Genomic DNA, 14902 nt, shown 5'->3' with positions numbered 1-14902 from the left:
CCTGCTGATGCAGGGGACACGGGTTCGTGCCCCGGTCCGGGAAGATCCCACATGCCGTGGAGCGGCTGGGTCCGGGAGCCATGGCCGCTGAACCTGCGTGTCCGGAGGCTGTGCTCCGCAAAGGGAGTGGTCACAACAGTGAGAGGCCCGTGTACCGCAAAAAAAAAAAAAAAAAAAAGAGTAAAAATAACTGATCCTTATCAAAGCTTTGGTCAGAGTTGAAAATGGACACGGCCGGACTTCCCTGGTGGTGCAGTGGTTAAGAATCCACCTGCCAATGCAGGGGACACAGGTTCGAGCCCTGGTCCCAGAAGATCCCACATGCCGCGGAGCAACTAAGCCTGTGCACCACAACTACTAAGCCTGCGCTCTAGAGCCCAAGAGCCACAACTACTGAGTCCATGTGCTACAACTACTGAAGCCTGTGGACCTAGAGCCTGTGCTTGGCCACAACAGAAGCCACCGCAATGAAGAGCAACCCCCGCTCGCTGCAACTAGAGAAAGCCCATGCGCAGCAATGAAGACTCAATGCAGCCAAACATAAATAAGTAAATTAATAAATTAATTAATAAATAAAAAAAGAAAATAGACACGGTTTTTCAACAATGTTAAAGAAATTCCAAGTGCCCCCTTAATTTGGCTTTTTCTTCCATAAACACTCAATAAAATCTTGAATAAAACCTTAAACCTTAAGACAATGAAGGTGGTCCTGCAAGTCTGTAAGAATATAGTTTTCTGCTGATCTAACCCGCTTCAGGAATAACTTAAGGGCTTCCCTGGTGGCGCAGTGGTTGAGAATCTGCCTGCTAATGCAGGGGACACGGGTTCGAGCCCTGGTCTGGGAGGATTCCACATGCCGCAGAGCAACTAGGCCCGTGAGCCACAACTACTGAGTCTGGAGCCTGTGCTCCGCAACAAGAGAGGCTGCGATAGTGAGAGGCCCACGCACCGCGATGAAGAGTGGCCCCCACTTGCCGCAACTAGAGAAAGCCCTCGCAGAGAAACGAAGACCCAACACAGCAAAAATAAATAAATAAATAAACTCCTCAACATCTTCTTAAAAAAAAAAAAAAAAAGAACAACTTAAAATGCCCAAAGATAGCGTATACCTCAGACATCTTTCTAATCCCCAGAACCTGTGAATATGTTAGTGTAAAAGGAAAAAGGGAGTTTGCAGATATGATTAAGTATCTTGAGATGTGGAGGCTCAATGTAATCACAATGGTCCTTATAAGATGGAGGCAAGATGGTCAGGCAGAGATGGAGATATGAGGAGGACAGAAGAAGTCAGAGAGAGATTTGAAGATGCTATGCTGCTAGCTTTGAAGATGGAGTAAGACAAGGAATGCAGGTGGCCTCTAGAAGCTGGAAAAGGGAATATGGATTCACCACTAAAGCTTCCAAAAGGAATGCAGCCCTACCATCACTTTGATTTTAGCCCCAAAGATCCATTTTGGACTCCTGACCCCCAGAACTAGAAGATAATAACTTTGTATTGTTTGAAGTCACTTAAGTTTGTGGTACTTTGTTAGAACAGCAATAGGAAACCAATATGGATATAGTCATAATTCCCATTTTACAGATGGGATAGTGATGTTTACAACCAAGACTTGAACACATATATGTCTTATACCATAACCTGAACTCACAACTATTATGTTATGTAGCCTCTATAAATAGTTGGCATAGCTGGCACTTATTTTAAAACTGTATCATAGTTAACTTCCACCTACAGAATCAAGTGTTAAGGACAGATGAATGAATGCTATTTAAAAAAGGTCAAGGGGCTTCCCTGCTGGCGCAGTGGTTGAGAGTCCGCCTGCCAATGCGGGGGACACGGGTTCGTGCCCTGGTCCGGGAGGATCCCACATGCCGCGGAGCGGCTGGGCCCGTGAGCCATGGCCGCTGAGCCTGCACGTCCGGAGCCTGTGCTCCGCAACGGGAGAGGCCGCGGCGGTGAGAGGCCCGCGTACCGCAAAAAAAAAAAAAGGTCAAGCTAGAACTTCCCTGGTGGTCCAGTGGTTAAGACTCAGTGCTCCCAATGCAGGGGGCACGGGTCTGATCGCTGTTCGGGGAATTAAGATCTTGCGTGCCAGGCGGCACGGCCAAAAAAAAAAAAAAGGTGAAGCTATTTTCGCAATAATTGCAATAATCTATAATGAACCTTATACCTGCTTGTTTCTCATACAAGATACTAAACAGATAGTATTAAAGAGGCCCAAAGATAGGTTAAGGTTATAATCAAAAAGTTGAGAAAAGGACAAATCAGTTGTAAGTGCAAGTTAAAAATAACAAGTTTCTGAGCTACAGAATCAAAGAATAAACCAGCATTCCAAAGTAACTTTTAAATGAGGTTATTAAATACTTGGCAAATATTAACTTAAATTAATGAACCTCTCAAATAATACAGAGAATTCAACACTCTATTACTGAACTATAAATTCCATGAGGAACGGGATCGTGTCTGCATCTGTTTTTAATACCACTATATCCCCAGCTCTTAGCACATTATCAGGCACATAGTAAAATAAATGAGAAAGCTAGAATAGGGATATGAAGGGTTAATTTTATGTGTCAACTTGGCTAGGCCACACTAGCCAGATTTTTGGTCATACATTATTCTAGATGTTTCTGTGAAGGTGTTTTTAAGATGAGATTAACATTTAAATCGGTAGACTCTGAGTAAAGCATATAATCCTCCATAATGTGGGTGGGTCTCATCCAATCAGCTGAATGCCTTAATAGAACAAAGACTGACCTCCCCAAGAGGAGGGAATTCTGCCAGCTGACCACCTTTGGACTCTAACTGCAACTTTTCTCAGGCTGCCAGCCTACACTGCAGATTTTGGCCCCGACAAGCCTCCCCAACTGCACAAATCAATTCCTTAACACAAATCTCTCTATGTATATATATCCTGTCGCTTCTGTTTCTCTGGAGAACCCTAATACAAAGGAAATATCTACTTTACCATAAAAGGTATATATGGACCCAAAAATTCACAACCATTATTTAATATTCTCCAAGTGCATTTGCTTTAAAAGTTTTCTTTTTTAGATAGAGGAGTTATTTTTTATAGTAGTTTATCTGATAGGCCTAGGTTTAATACTACAAGGAAGGGAAGAAGAGAAGGCAAACTAAACAAAAACAGGATGCTTCTTCTTAAACAAGATAATGTCTCGACAAATACTTTTGTTCCCCTATGTAATAAATCAACTCAAATGAGAACCATATTAGAGTTGTCACTTCATTAAAATGATCATCCAACTTCTGAGTATGAAGGAATGCATTTAAAGCAAGGATACCTATGGTAAAAGATTTACAAATAGTTTCCTCAGAAATATTTAGGGAGTTACTTTAATTACTCACCAAAAAACTAATAAAATTAATTTAAAAAGTACACATGACAATAAAATATCTTTTACCTCTTAATTGAAAGATTCTTGGAAACTTTGTTAAAAAACTCTCTTTCTGCATTCTGGCCTTCAGCACTCAGTTCAAAATAGACTGGGTTTTTGTCAGAAGGTTCAACATTCTGAAATAAAGTACGTCATACTTTGAGATGTGACTTACATAAACACCAGAGAATTCTATTTAGATGACAAGTAGCTCTGAAACACTGGGGGGAAGGCGACTTCTGATTTCTGAAACTATAATCTTTTAAAAAAAATAATTCTTTCAACTGAGATATAATTGACATATGACATAATACTTTCAGGTGAACAACATAATGATTCAATATTTGAATATACTGTGAAACACACACTACAATAAATCTAGTTAACCATCCATCACCATGCAGAATGATAAATATTTTCTTATAAGAACTTTCAAGGACTTCCCTGGTGGCACAGTAGTTGGGAATCCATCTGCCAATGCAGGGGACACGGGTTCGACCCGTGGTCCCGGGGGTATCCCACATGCCGCAGAGCAACTGGGCTCATGCGCCACAGCTACTGAGCCTGTGCTCTGAAGCCCACGAGCCACAGCTTCTTGGCCCCTGTGCCACAACTGCTGGAGCCCGTGCACTGGGAGCCTGAGCTCTGCAACGGCAGAGGCCACCACAATGAGAGGCCTGCACACCGCAACGAGGGGTGGCCCCTGCTCGCCACAACTAGAGAGCCTACGCACAGCAACGAATACCCAACGCATCCAAAAAGTAAATAAAATAAATAAATTTTAAAAAAAAAGAACTTTCGAAATACAATATAGCATTATTAACTATACTCACCATGCTGTATATTATATCCCCATTACTTATTTACTTTATAACTGGAAGTTTGTACCTTTTGACCACCTTTGGCCATTTTGGCCACCCTCAAACCCACCCCCCCAACCTCTTGCAAACCACCAATCTGTTCTCTGTGTCTGTGAGTTCAATGAAATTTTTTTTTTTGTTGTTTAAATACTGCACATATAAGTGACATATGGTATTTGCCTTTCTCTGTTTTATTTATTTCACTTAGCACAATGCCCTGGAGGTCCATCTATGTTGTCACAAATGGCAGGATTTCCTTCCTTTTTTTACAGCTGAATATTTTCTCATTATATTAATATAATATGATATAATGTAATATAATATAAGATAAATTATATTTTCTTTATCCATTCACCCATCCATGGACACTTAGGTTGCTTTAATATCTTGGCTATTGTAAATAATGCTGCAATTAACATGGTGGTACACATATCTTTTTGAATTAGTGTTCTTGTTTCCTTTGGATAAATACCCAGAAGTGGAATTGCTGAATCATATGGTTCTATTTTTATGCAACCTTTTAAAAAAACTATCCGTCTCCCTACTACATAAATGAAAGTAAAAACCTAATTATCTTTACTATGTAACTTACTCAATAACCAGGGATTCAGTTAAAATAGTAACTTTAAACTGAGCATACAATCTGAAGAATAAAATGAGTGATATATATGTGAGATATGTCTCTAAAATGGAAATAGACCTCATTTAAGATGATTATGTTTATAATTAAAATACAAAAACTTGATTCATGAATCAATACAACCTATAAATGAAATTAAAGGCACAAAATAAGATCTGAGTGGTAACACATGGTTATTTAGGGCTAGTAAAATTTTTTTTAAATTTTATTTATTTTTGGCTGTGTTGGGTCTTCGTTGCTGTGCGTGGTCTTTCGCTAGTTGCAGCGAGCGGGGGCTACTCTTTGTTGCAGTGCACGGGCTTCTCATTGCGGTGGCTTCTCTTGTTGTGGAGCATGGGCTCTAGGCACGTGGGCTTCAGTAGCGCGTCACGTGGGCTCAGTAGTTGTGGCTCACGGTGTCTAGAGCACAGGCTCAGTAGTTGTGGCACACGGGCTTAGTTGCTCCACAGCATGTGCGATCTTCTGGGACCAGGGCTTGAACCCATGTCCCCTGCATTGGCAAGTAGATTCTTAACCAATGAGCCAACAGGGAAGCCCGGGATAGTCAATATTTTTGTAAAAAAAAAAAGCAGAATTATTGTTCATTTTTGGCCTTAGAATATTTTTACATAATGACATTTACGGTTTCAAAGATCTACTTTTTCTGCGACCATCACCTAAATGTATTGGGTTGGCCAAAAAGTTCTTTCAGGTTTTTCCATAAGATCTTACAGAAAAACCCAAACGAATATTTTTGCCAGTCATATTAATCTATTCTGATTCCTAGGGTTATATATTATAGACACTGACTTTTAAGTATGAGAAACCATTTGTTATACCCATACATTTAAAAATTAACAATCAGGACAAAGAAAACACTAAGATCACAAATTAACTCTCAGTATCATAAAATGATACAACATATACATTAAATTCTTGATATAGTCTTCAAAGGTTTTAGGAAAACATGGGAAAGTTACTCTGTAGATAACGTTTGATCCTGCATTAGAATTTGGTTCTGGAGATATGGCCTAAAATTTACAAAACAAAATTAACCATAAATGAATAAAGTTAATATTTAGTAAGACTGATTATAAATAAAGCCTAATAATTTGAGTACAACCCTGAATAGTCATAAGTGTGCTAGGAAATCAAATCACTTACTTTGAAAAGATGTAATGTTTCCTTACTAGTTAGTAGCTGGAATCGAAGGTCAGGTAACCTGCCATCACAAGGGAGGCATTCATAAAACTCAGGATCCTTATGTGTCACAGAATAGAGAACTATAATGAAATTTCCAGATTCTGAAAAAACCCTGGATAAAAAAATGCCATTTAATTAAAATTTACTGAGAATAACAAGAATACACTCAAAGAATTCTATGTGAGTCCCTCAATCTAGTTAATAGACTAACTAAACAGTCCAATTTTTGGAAGAAAACTGAGGGGCAAATTTATGCTTACTTTTCCCTGACCAGGGATCGAACCCATGCTCCCTTTAATGGAAGCGTGGAGCCTAACCACTGGACCACCAGGGAATTCCCTATGCTTACTTTTTAATGTTACTAATTTTTAATTTTTAAAATACATTTATTACAGAATACATATTCCTTGTAAATACTTTAAACAAAAACAGGAATGTATAAAATAGAAAATGAAAACATCCCATTCCACTCTCCAGTTTACAGTATTTACTTCCAGAATTTTCCCCTAGGCATACGCAAACATTTTATACAATTTAACAAAAACAAGATACTATACACACTATTTGCATTTGTTCCTTTTTTTTTTGAGGGAAAAGAGAAATAACATTTAATTAAAAGCACACAACATGATTACTAGTGTATTTCTAAACCACATATTCAATAGGTCTGTGATATAGTTTTTTTTTATATTATTTTTTATTGGAGTATAGTTGCTTTACAATGTTGTGTTAGTTTCTGCTGTACAGCAGAGTGAATCAGTTATACGTATACATATATCCCTTTTTTAGATTTCCTACCCATTTAGGTCACCACAAAGCACTGAGTAGAATTCCCTGTGCTCTACAGTAGGTTCTCATTAGTTATCTATTTTATACATAGTAGTGTATACATGTTGATTCCAATCTCCCAATTCATCCCATCCTCTCCTTCCCCCCTCGGTATCTTTAAGTTTGTTCTCTACAACTGTGTCTCTATTTCTGCTTTGCAAAAAAGTTCATCTGTACCATTTTTCTAGATTCCACATATAAGCGATATTATACAATATTTGTTTTTCTCTTTCTGACTTACTTCACTCTGTATGACAGTTTCCAGGTCCATCCACGTCTCTGCAAATGGCACTATTTCGTTCCTTTTTATGGCTGAATAATAGTCCATTGTATATATGTACCACATCTTCTTTATCCATTCATCTGTCGATGGATATTTAGGTTGCTTCCACGTCCTGGCTATTGTAAATACTGCTGCAATGAACACTGGGGTGTATGTATCTTTTTGAATTATGACTTTCTTCAGGTATATGCCCAGGAATGGGATTGCTGGGTCATATGGTAGTTCTATTTTTAGTTTTTTAAGGAACCTCCATACTGTTCTCCATAGTGGCTCTACCAATTTACATTCCCACCAATAGTGTAGGAGGGTTTGCTTTTCTCCACACCGTCTCCAGCATTTATTGTTGTAGATTTTTTGATGATGGCCATTCTGACTGGTGTGAGGTGATAACCTCATGGTAGTTGTGATTTGCATTTCTCTAATAATTAGTGATGTTGAGCATCTTTTCATGTGCCTCTTGGCCATCTGTATGTCTTCTTTGGAGAGATGTCTATTTAGGTCTTCTGCCCATTTTCTGATTGTTTGGGGTTTTTTTGTTATTGAGCTGCATGAGCTGTTTGTATATTTTGCAGATTAATCCCTTGTCAGTTGCTTCATTTGCAAATATTTTCTCCCATTCTGAGGGTTGTCTTTTCGTATTGTTTATGGTTTCCTTTGCTGTGCAAAAGCTTTAAAGTTTCATTAGGTCCCATTTATTTTTGTTTTTATTTTTATCACTCTAGCAGGTAGGTCAAAAAAGATCTTGCTGTGATTTATGTCAAGGAGTGTTCTGCTTATGTTTTTTCCTCTAACAGTTTAATAGTGTCCGTCCTTACACTTAGGTCTTGAATCCATTTTGAGTTTGTTTTTGTATATGGTGTTAGGAAGTGTTCTAATTTCATTCCTTTACATGTAGCTGTCCAGTTTTCCCAGCACAACTTACTGAAAAGACTGTCTTTTCTCCATTATATATTCTTGCCTTCTTTGCCACAGATTAGGTGACCACAGGTGCATGGGTTTATCTCTGGGCTTTCTATCCTGTTCCATTGATCTATATTTCTGTTTTTGTGCCAGTACCATTCTGTCTTGATTACTGTAGCTTTGATGTATAGTCTGAAGTCAAGGAGCCTGATTTCTCCAGCTGTTTTTCTTTCTCAAGATTGCCTTGGCTATTTGGGGTCTTTTGTTTCCATACCAATTGTACAATTTTTTGTTCTAATTCTGTGAAAAATGCCATTGGTAATTTGATAGGGATTGTACTGAATCTGTAGATTGCTGTGGGTAGTATAGCCATCTTCACAATATTGATTCTTCCAGTCCAAGAACATGGTATACATCTCTCCATCTGTTTCAACTTTGATTTCTTTCATCAGCATCTTACAGTTTTCTGAGTACAGGTTTTTTACCTCTTTAGGTAGGTTTATTCCTAGGTATTTTATTCTTTTTGTTGCAATGGTAAATGGGATTGTTTCCTTAATTGCATTTTCTATTTATTATTTGACAATCTTGGATTTCTTTCCATGTCACTGTTCTATATTATACCTTAGATCTCCCTATTCTTTTTTAGTGACTATCCAGTATTACAATTTATAGATGTGCTATTATTGATTCACCCAGACTTCTAAAAGTGGATATTTAAATTATTCACAATAGTTCACTACTATAAACACTGATAAAATGAACATTCATTTTATTATTCACTACATGACTCAACAAATATCTGTAAAGTAATCAAGAGTCCTTAAAATACACACCAAAACCCACTATTTAAAAATGCTTTTAGGGCTTCCCTGGTGGTGCAGTGGTTGAGAGTCCGCCTGCCGATGCAGGGGACACGGGTTCGTGCCCCGGTCTGGAAAGATCCCACATGCCGCGGAGCGGCTAGGCCCGTGAGCCATGGCCGCTGAGTCTGCGCGTCTGGAGCCTGTGCTCCGCAACGGGAGAGGCCACAACAGTGAGAGGCCCGTGAACCCCCCAAAAAAAAAAAAACCTTTTAGTAGTTGTCTCTACTTTGTAAAATGTTGAATGAAAGATAATTTGGGGATATATTACACTATTAACAAAACAAAGCAGTGAGGGTTAGGAGGCAGAATGCCTATTCTGCTCAATTCCTCTCTCTAGGGTCAGACAAGACCACTGATCAGAATGCTGTAAAGTACTAACCTAAGCTATGCCAAGCAGTGCTGATACCTCCCTGGTTAAAGGCCGGCAGTAATTAAAGAGTCCAGGTATCAAAGAAATTCCCTAACGCTTCATTTTGACAGAGAGAGCTTCAAAACTAACTTCACCAAGCATTTACTATCAATAAATAATTAAAGCAAGACCCGTCACTGATAATAAAACTTAATATTACTAATACGTTAAAATGAATATTTAATTTCTCTTTTATTGCAAATAAAACTAACTATATTATATAATTAAAATAAAATGTATAAAGTAGAACTGTAGCTTCTGGAGAAAAAACAAGAGATTTTCATTTCAATAAAAATCCTTTCTAAGCAAAATAGAAAAAAAAAGATGGATAAATCGGACTTTAAAAAAAGTCTGGGGGCTTCCCTGGTGGCGCAGCAGTTGAGAGTCTGCCTGCTAATGCAGGGGACACGGGTTCGAGCCCTGGTCTGGGAAGGTCCCACATGCCGCGGAGCGACTGGGCCCGTGAGCCACAACTACTGAGCCTGCACGTCTGGAGCCTGTGCTCTGCAATGGGAGAGGCCGCAATAGTGAGAGGCCCACGCACCACGATGAAGAGTGGCTGCCGCTTGCCACAACTAGAGAAAGCACTCGCACAGAAATGAAGACCCAACACAGCAAAAATAAATAAATTAATTAATACACATGTATTCACACAAACACAATGGGATATTGGCTTAGAATGTATTGAACATATAATTAAAAGAAAAAAAAAGTCTGGGAAAAAATATTAACCAAAGTGAAATGAAATGACAATCTGGGGGAAATAAATTTTTGCCACATATCTATACCAATACCAATACATATATGTATGTACACATGCACATTTTTATAACATATTTATATACACATATATAAAAATCTTTGCAGCATATAACATATATTTTAAGAAATATATACTTTACATATTATATAAATGTATATATACAGAGAGTGAAAAAGAAAAAGAGAGCTCTTACAAAGCAATGTGAAAAAGATACACAACCCAACAGAATAATGGCAAGAGACATGATTAGGAGGTTCCCAGAAGATGAGATTATAAAACGTCAGATTTGCAAAGATCAAAAGTCTAATAATGGGGGCATCCCTGGTGGCGCAGGGGTTAAGGATTCGCCTGCCAGTGCAGGGGGCAAGGGTTCGATTCCTGGTCCAGGGAGATCCCACATGCCATGGAGCAACTAAGCCTGTGCGCCACAATTACTAAGCCTGCACTCTACAGCCTGCGAGCCACAACTACTGAGCTCACACGCCACAACTACTGAAGCCTGCGCACCTAGAGCCCGTGCTCTGCAATAAGAGAAGCCACTGCAATGAGAAGCCTGCGCACCACAATGAAGAGTAGCCCCGGCTCCCCGCAACTAGAGGAAGCCCACGCCCCAATAAAGACCCAACGCAGCCAAAAATTTAAAAAAAAAAAAAAAAAAAAGTCTAATAATGGCCTTCCAGTTACTTCTCTGAGGTCTTGTTGTTTTTCCCTTCCCTCACTCCTCTCCAGCCACGCTACATCCTTGCTGTTCCTTGAAGATGCAAGGTGATCTTTCACCCACAGCTTTGTACCCATCACCCTGTGATACTGCCCCAGACAGCCACATGGCTTACTCCCCCATCTCAAGTCTTTGTCTGCCTGACTGCCCTATTTAAAACTGCAACCCTACCTGCCACTACCAGAGACACAACATCCACCTCCCCTGCTTATTTCTCCACAGCACTCATCACCTTGTAAAATACTATTTATTTTACTTATTTTTTCTGTTTACTGCCTATCTCTGCAGGGTCTTTATTTTGTTTACTGTTTATTGCCAATATCATGAATAGTGCTTGGTACATAGTAGGTGCTCAACAAATACTTGTTCCACAGTGTTAGTGAGGGGATGGAGAAAACAGGCACTCTCAAACACTGTTGGAAAGATTATAAACTGATAGTCTTTGAAGCACAAATTGGCAATATCTACAAAATTTAAAGTGATATACTATTTGACCCAGAAAAACCACTTTTAGGAATTTATTCCACAAATATACTAGTATATACACACAAAGATGTATACACAAAGTTGTCCGCAAGCAAAAGGAGTAGTTTTTAAAATATAGTATATATTATTTACTATTCAGTTGTAAAATATGTGTATTAAATCTGTATGTGCCAAGATTTAGTAATGATTTCCAAGGTATAATGATATAAAGAAAAAAGCAACAGAGAAAAGGTAGAACGGTTTGATCCCATTTGTGATTTAACTTTTACAGACCAGGGAAGGGTGTTATTTGTCTATGCATTGGTATTTCAAGAAGGAAGCACAAGATACTCCTTTAACAGTGATTGTCTCTGGGGATAGGATCTGGGGAAATGCGGTGGAAGAGACATTTTTATTATGTATCTTTATATATATCTGATTTAGTGCCATGTACTTATACTGCCTTTTCATTAAAGTTTTTTTTAAAAAGTGTATTATAGCCACCAAAGCAGACAGAAACAGACTCTGGAATTTTCATTTAATAGATGAAGAAAGTAAGAGGCAAATAATGGCAACATGTACAAAATAACAAAATTAAATGAGGAGTTGAGGTTAGAAATAAAGTTTCCCTATTAGTTCCAATGCTTGTGCTTTAGTTCCAAGAACATTAAACTTCATCCCAAGTGTTTCTTAAGGTACTATCAGCAGCACAGGGTAACAATAAAACACTTGAAACAAATTCAAACTCATTTTCAGTCACTTCCATGAAAATTAATCTTTTTTATAAAATAGGATGCTAGAGTAGATGATCCCTAGGGTTTTTTTTCCACTCATAAAAAGTATGTCTTTTGTGTTACAGTACTGTCATTAGGCAAGTGAATTCCTTCACATTTCCAAGTATAGCACAATGTCACCTTTTTTGTCTGGTTTTATTCCCATTTAATATAATGTTTGACTTCCTTAGTGTGCCTGTTCTTCTGGTTTCTAAGTATTATAAAAGGTTAAGGCATTGCATGAACTTTAAATAACACCAGTAAAACATGAATGGAGGTGAAGATCAAAATAAAACCCTACAGAAAAAAATATCACTTACCTTTCTTGAATAGAAGAACTGAACATATATCGCAAGCAGCAAGCCCACACCTGAGGACTATAGATATGTATAATTCCAGACAGCCAGCTAAAACAAAAAATAGAAATTAAAAACTATAGTCATTTTACAAATTAGTACTTAACATCCTTTAGATTATGCTCTTCTCAAGGTAATGTGGCAGAAATTCTTGGCATTCATCAGGAACAGATAAAAGGGCTCATAAATAAGAAATCTATGAACATTAAACCATGCTGATAATTAAGAGGGAGACTATAGATATACATATAACCATAGACAGATTCAGAGACAGAGCACTACTTTCTGTCCTCTTCCACTGAAATGATGGTAAAACTGTGGGAAAGAAAATGGTTAACAATAGAGGTGAAAGCAGAAATCAGTTAGAATCAATTAGCCTGCACTAGAAAGAATAGGCTGAATTAGGGGAGAAAGAAGTTAGCAGCCTAAAACCATAGAGTTATTGAGAGGATTTAAGTCTATAATTATACAGGTAGGCTGAAAAACGGAAAACGCTTTAAAAAAAATTTTTTTTTTATTATTTTCTTAAGTATTTATTTATTTATTTTGGCTGCACTGGCTCTTAGTTGCAGCATGCAAACTCTTAGTTGTGGCATGCATGCAGAATCTAGCTTCCCGACCAGGGATTGAACCCCGTCCCCTGCATTGGGAGCACGGGGTCTTACTCACTGGACCGCCAGGGAAGTCTCAGAAAACTCTTAATAGATATTCACTTAGCAGCAGTAACACACAGCCACTACCAGGACCAGAGCAAAAAGACTGTAAGGAGATTTCGTGGTCCACAGAACATTTCTGTACTCTCATTTTTTGTCTGCATATACCATTCCCACATATGGGTTCCCTACCCAGTCAATCCTCTCTTCTATTATCTATACACTTAAAGGTCCAGCTCAAGTTTGCCTTCTCTAAGAAAATGTCCCCTATCATCTCTCTTGCAAACAGTAATAGTGCTCACTGTCTAAATTGTTTATTTCATAGTAAATCATACACTTTCTTATTATTTATCTTTCTATGTGGGAATATTTGAATATTTTATCGCCTCACCTTTAATTATTAATTCCTTGAGGAGCTTTAAATCCCAACACAGTATGAAACATAATACTATTTATAGGGTAAGCACTCATTAAATACTGAATTAGTATAAATTTCTGACTGAATAATCTATCTAAATGTCATTAACCACCAACTCGAAAAGAGATCTCCATAAACACTAAAGAGAATTTCTGCAAAATTGCCTGGCAGTGAATTTTAAACAGTGTTATCCTGAGTCCTGAGTTCTTCAAGATGCCTTAAGGACAGGGGTAGTGAATAAGGTTAAAGAAACAGGGCTCTAAGGCTTCAACTTCAACCAGAAGAATTGTTTTGTTTTATATACTGGAATTCTTCCTAAGATTGGACAAAAATCTTATTTTAACTGATTCAGCTGTTAAAATAAGAAAGCTTAAGCATCATTAGCATTTATGGTTTTATAAGGTGATCCAAGTATTAATACATATTCATAGTACAAATGATTCACATGCTTATAATATACATTTGAATACATACATGGCTGAAAAGGTTTTCATAAGTAATGCAATACTTACATTCCCACTAATGGGAGAGAATAAATCTTGGGATCAGTTTCCAGCAAAAGTAACAATTTGCGTGTCTCATCCATGGTAAGATATCTAAACAGAAGACATTCATGTAAAAACAATTGGAAATATGCACTTTTACCTAAAAGAGATAATCTGAGTGCTGAAGAAGTATATTTTAGGCAGAGAAGAGGATTCAAATGAATAATTTCTTTTACATACACATGCACACAAAGAAAACAGTTCAAAGTGTAGAAAAATATTCTACTAATTATGAGGATGACATGGAAGAGATTTAATATCTTAAAATTTCTATGTATTAAAATGGTCACTGAAGATTACATACCTTTTGAAAAAGTTTGCTCTAAAAAGTATCAACTTTTTTAAATCAAAAGTATTAAAATCAAGGCTAACAAGTGCAGAACCAAATAGGTTTCCCTGGGAGAAATGAATTTCCTGTTGCTGGAAGTATTCAAGCATGCAGGTGACTTGACAAGATTGCAACAGATGTGACTTCTCACTGAAGGAGGCTGAATTAGGTGAGGGATATTCAATCTTCCATGTACTATATTCCTCCAACCGCTATCAAAGAATTTTGCAACCATCATGATAGAACCCCAAAGCTCACTTTTCCCTAAAAGGACATCATACTACATTTATACTTTGTTAATATAATATACTTATTACTGACAATAAGTTTTAAGAATTTGATAAGTACAGTACAACTGTCAAGAGTTTACTGTTATGGCTTTAAAACACAAAAGTAAAAACAATGCCATTTGTGATATAAAGTCTTAATAGTATCACTGAGGATACATTTTATTGCTATAATAACCCTAAAACACAAAGATGATGAATTTATCAAGCCATGTGACAATATGATTAAGCCTGA

At 37.6% G+C, this 14902-nt stretch overlaps 1 protein-coding gene across 3 annotated transcripts in view; it reads right to left on the bottom strand.

Annotated features, from left to right (window-relative positions):
• Positions 1–14902, bottom strand: part of STIL (STIL centriolar assembly protein) — a 54435-nt gene that overhangs the window by 27471 nt on the left and 12062 nt on the right. For all 3 annotated transcript variants that reach the window (XM_030870066.2, XM_030870067.2, XM_030870069.2), the window contains 4 exons: positions 14020–14103; positions 12401–12487; positions 6040–6190; positions 3424–3533 (listed from right to left, as the gene is read on the bottom strand). In XM_030870066.2, coding sequence (XP_030725926.2) covers positions 3424–3533; positions 6040–6190; positions 12401–12487; positions 14020–14103 — 432 coding nt within the window. The remainder of the gene's footprint in view (positions 1–3423; positions 3534–6039; positions 6191–12400; positions 12488–14019; positions 14104–14902) is intronic.

Source organism: Globicephala melas, chromosome 1 (assembly GCF_963455315.2).
Source record: "Globicephala melas chromosome 1, mGloMel1.2, whole genome shotgun sequence".
Taxonomy (NCBI): Eukaryota; Metazoa; Chordata; class Mammalia; order Artiodactyla; family Delphinidae; genus Globicephala; species Globicephala melas.
Note: the sequence above shows the minus strand (reverse complement) of the source record. Positions and strands in the feature narration are given on the sequence as shown.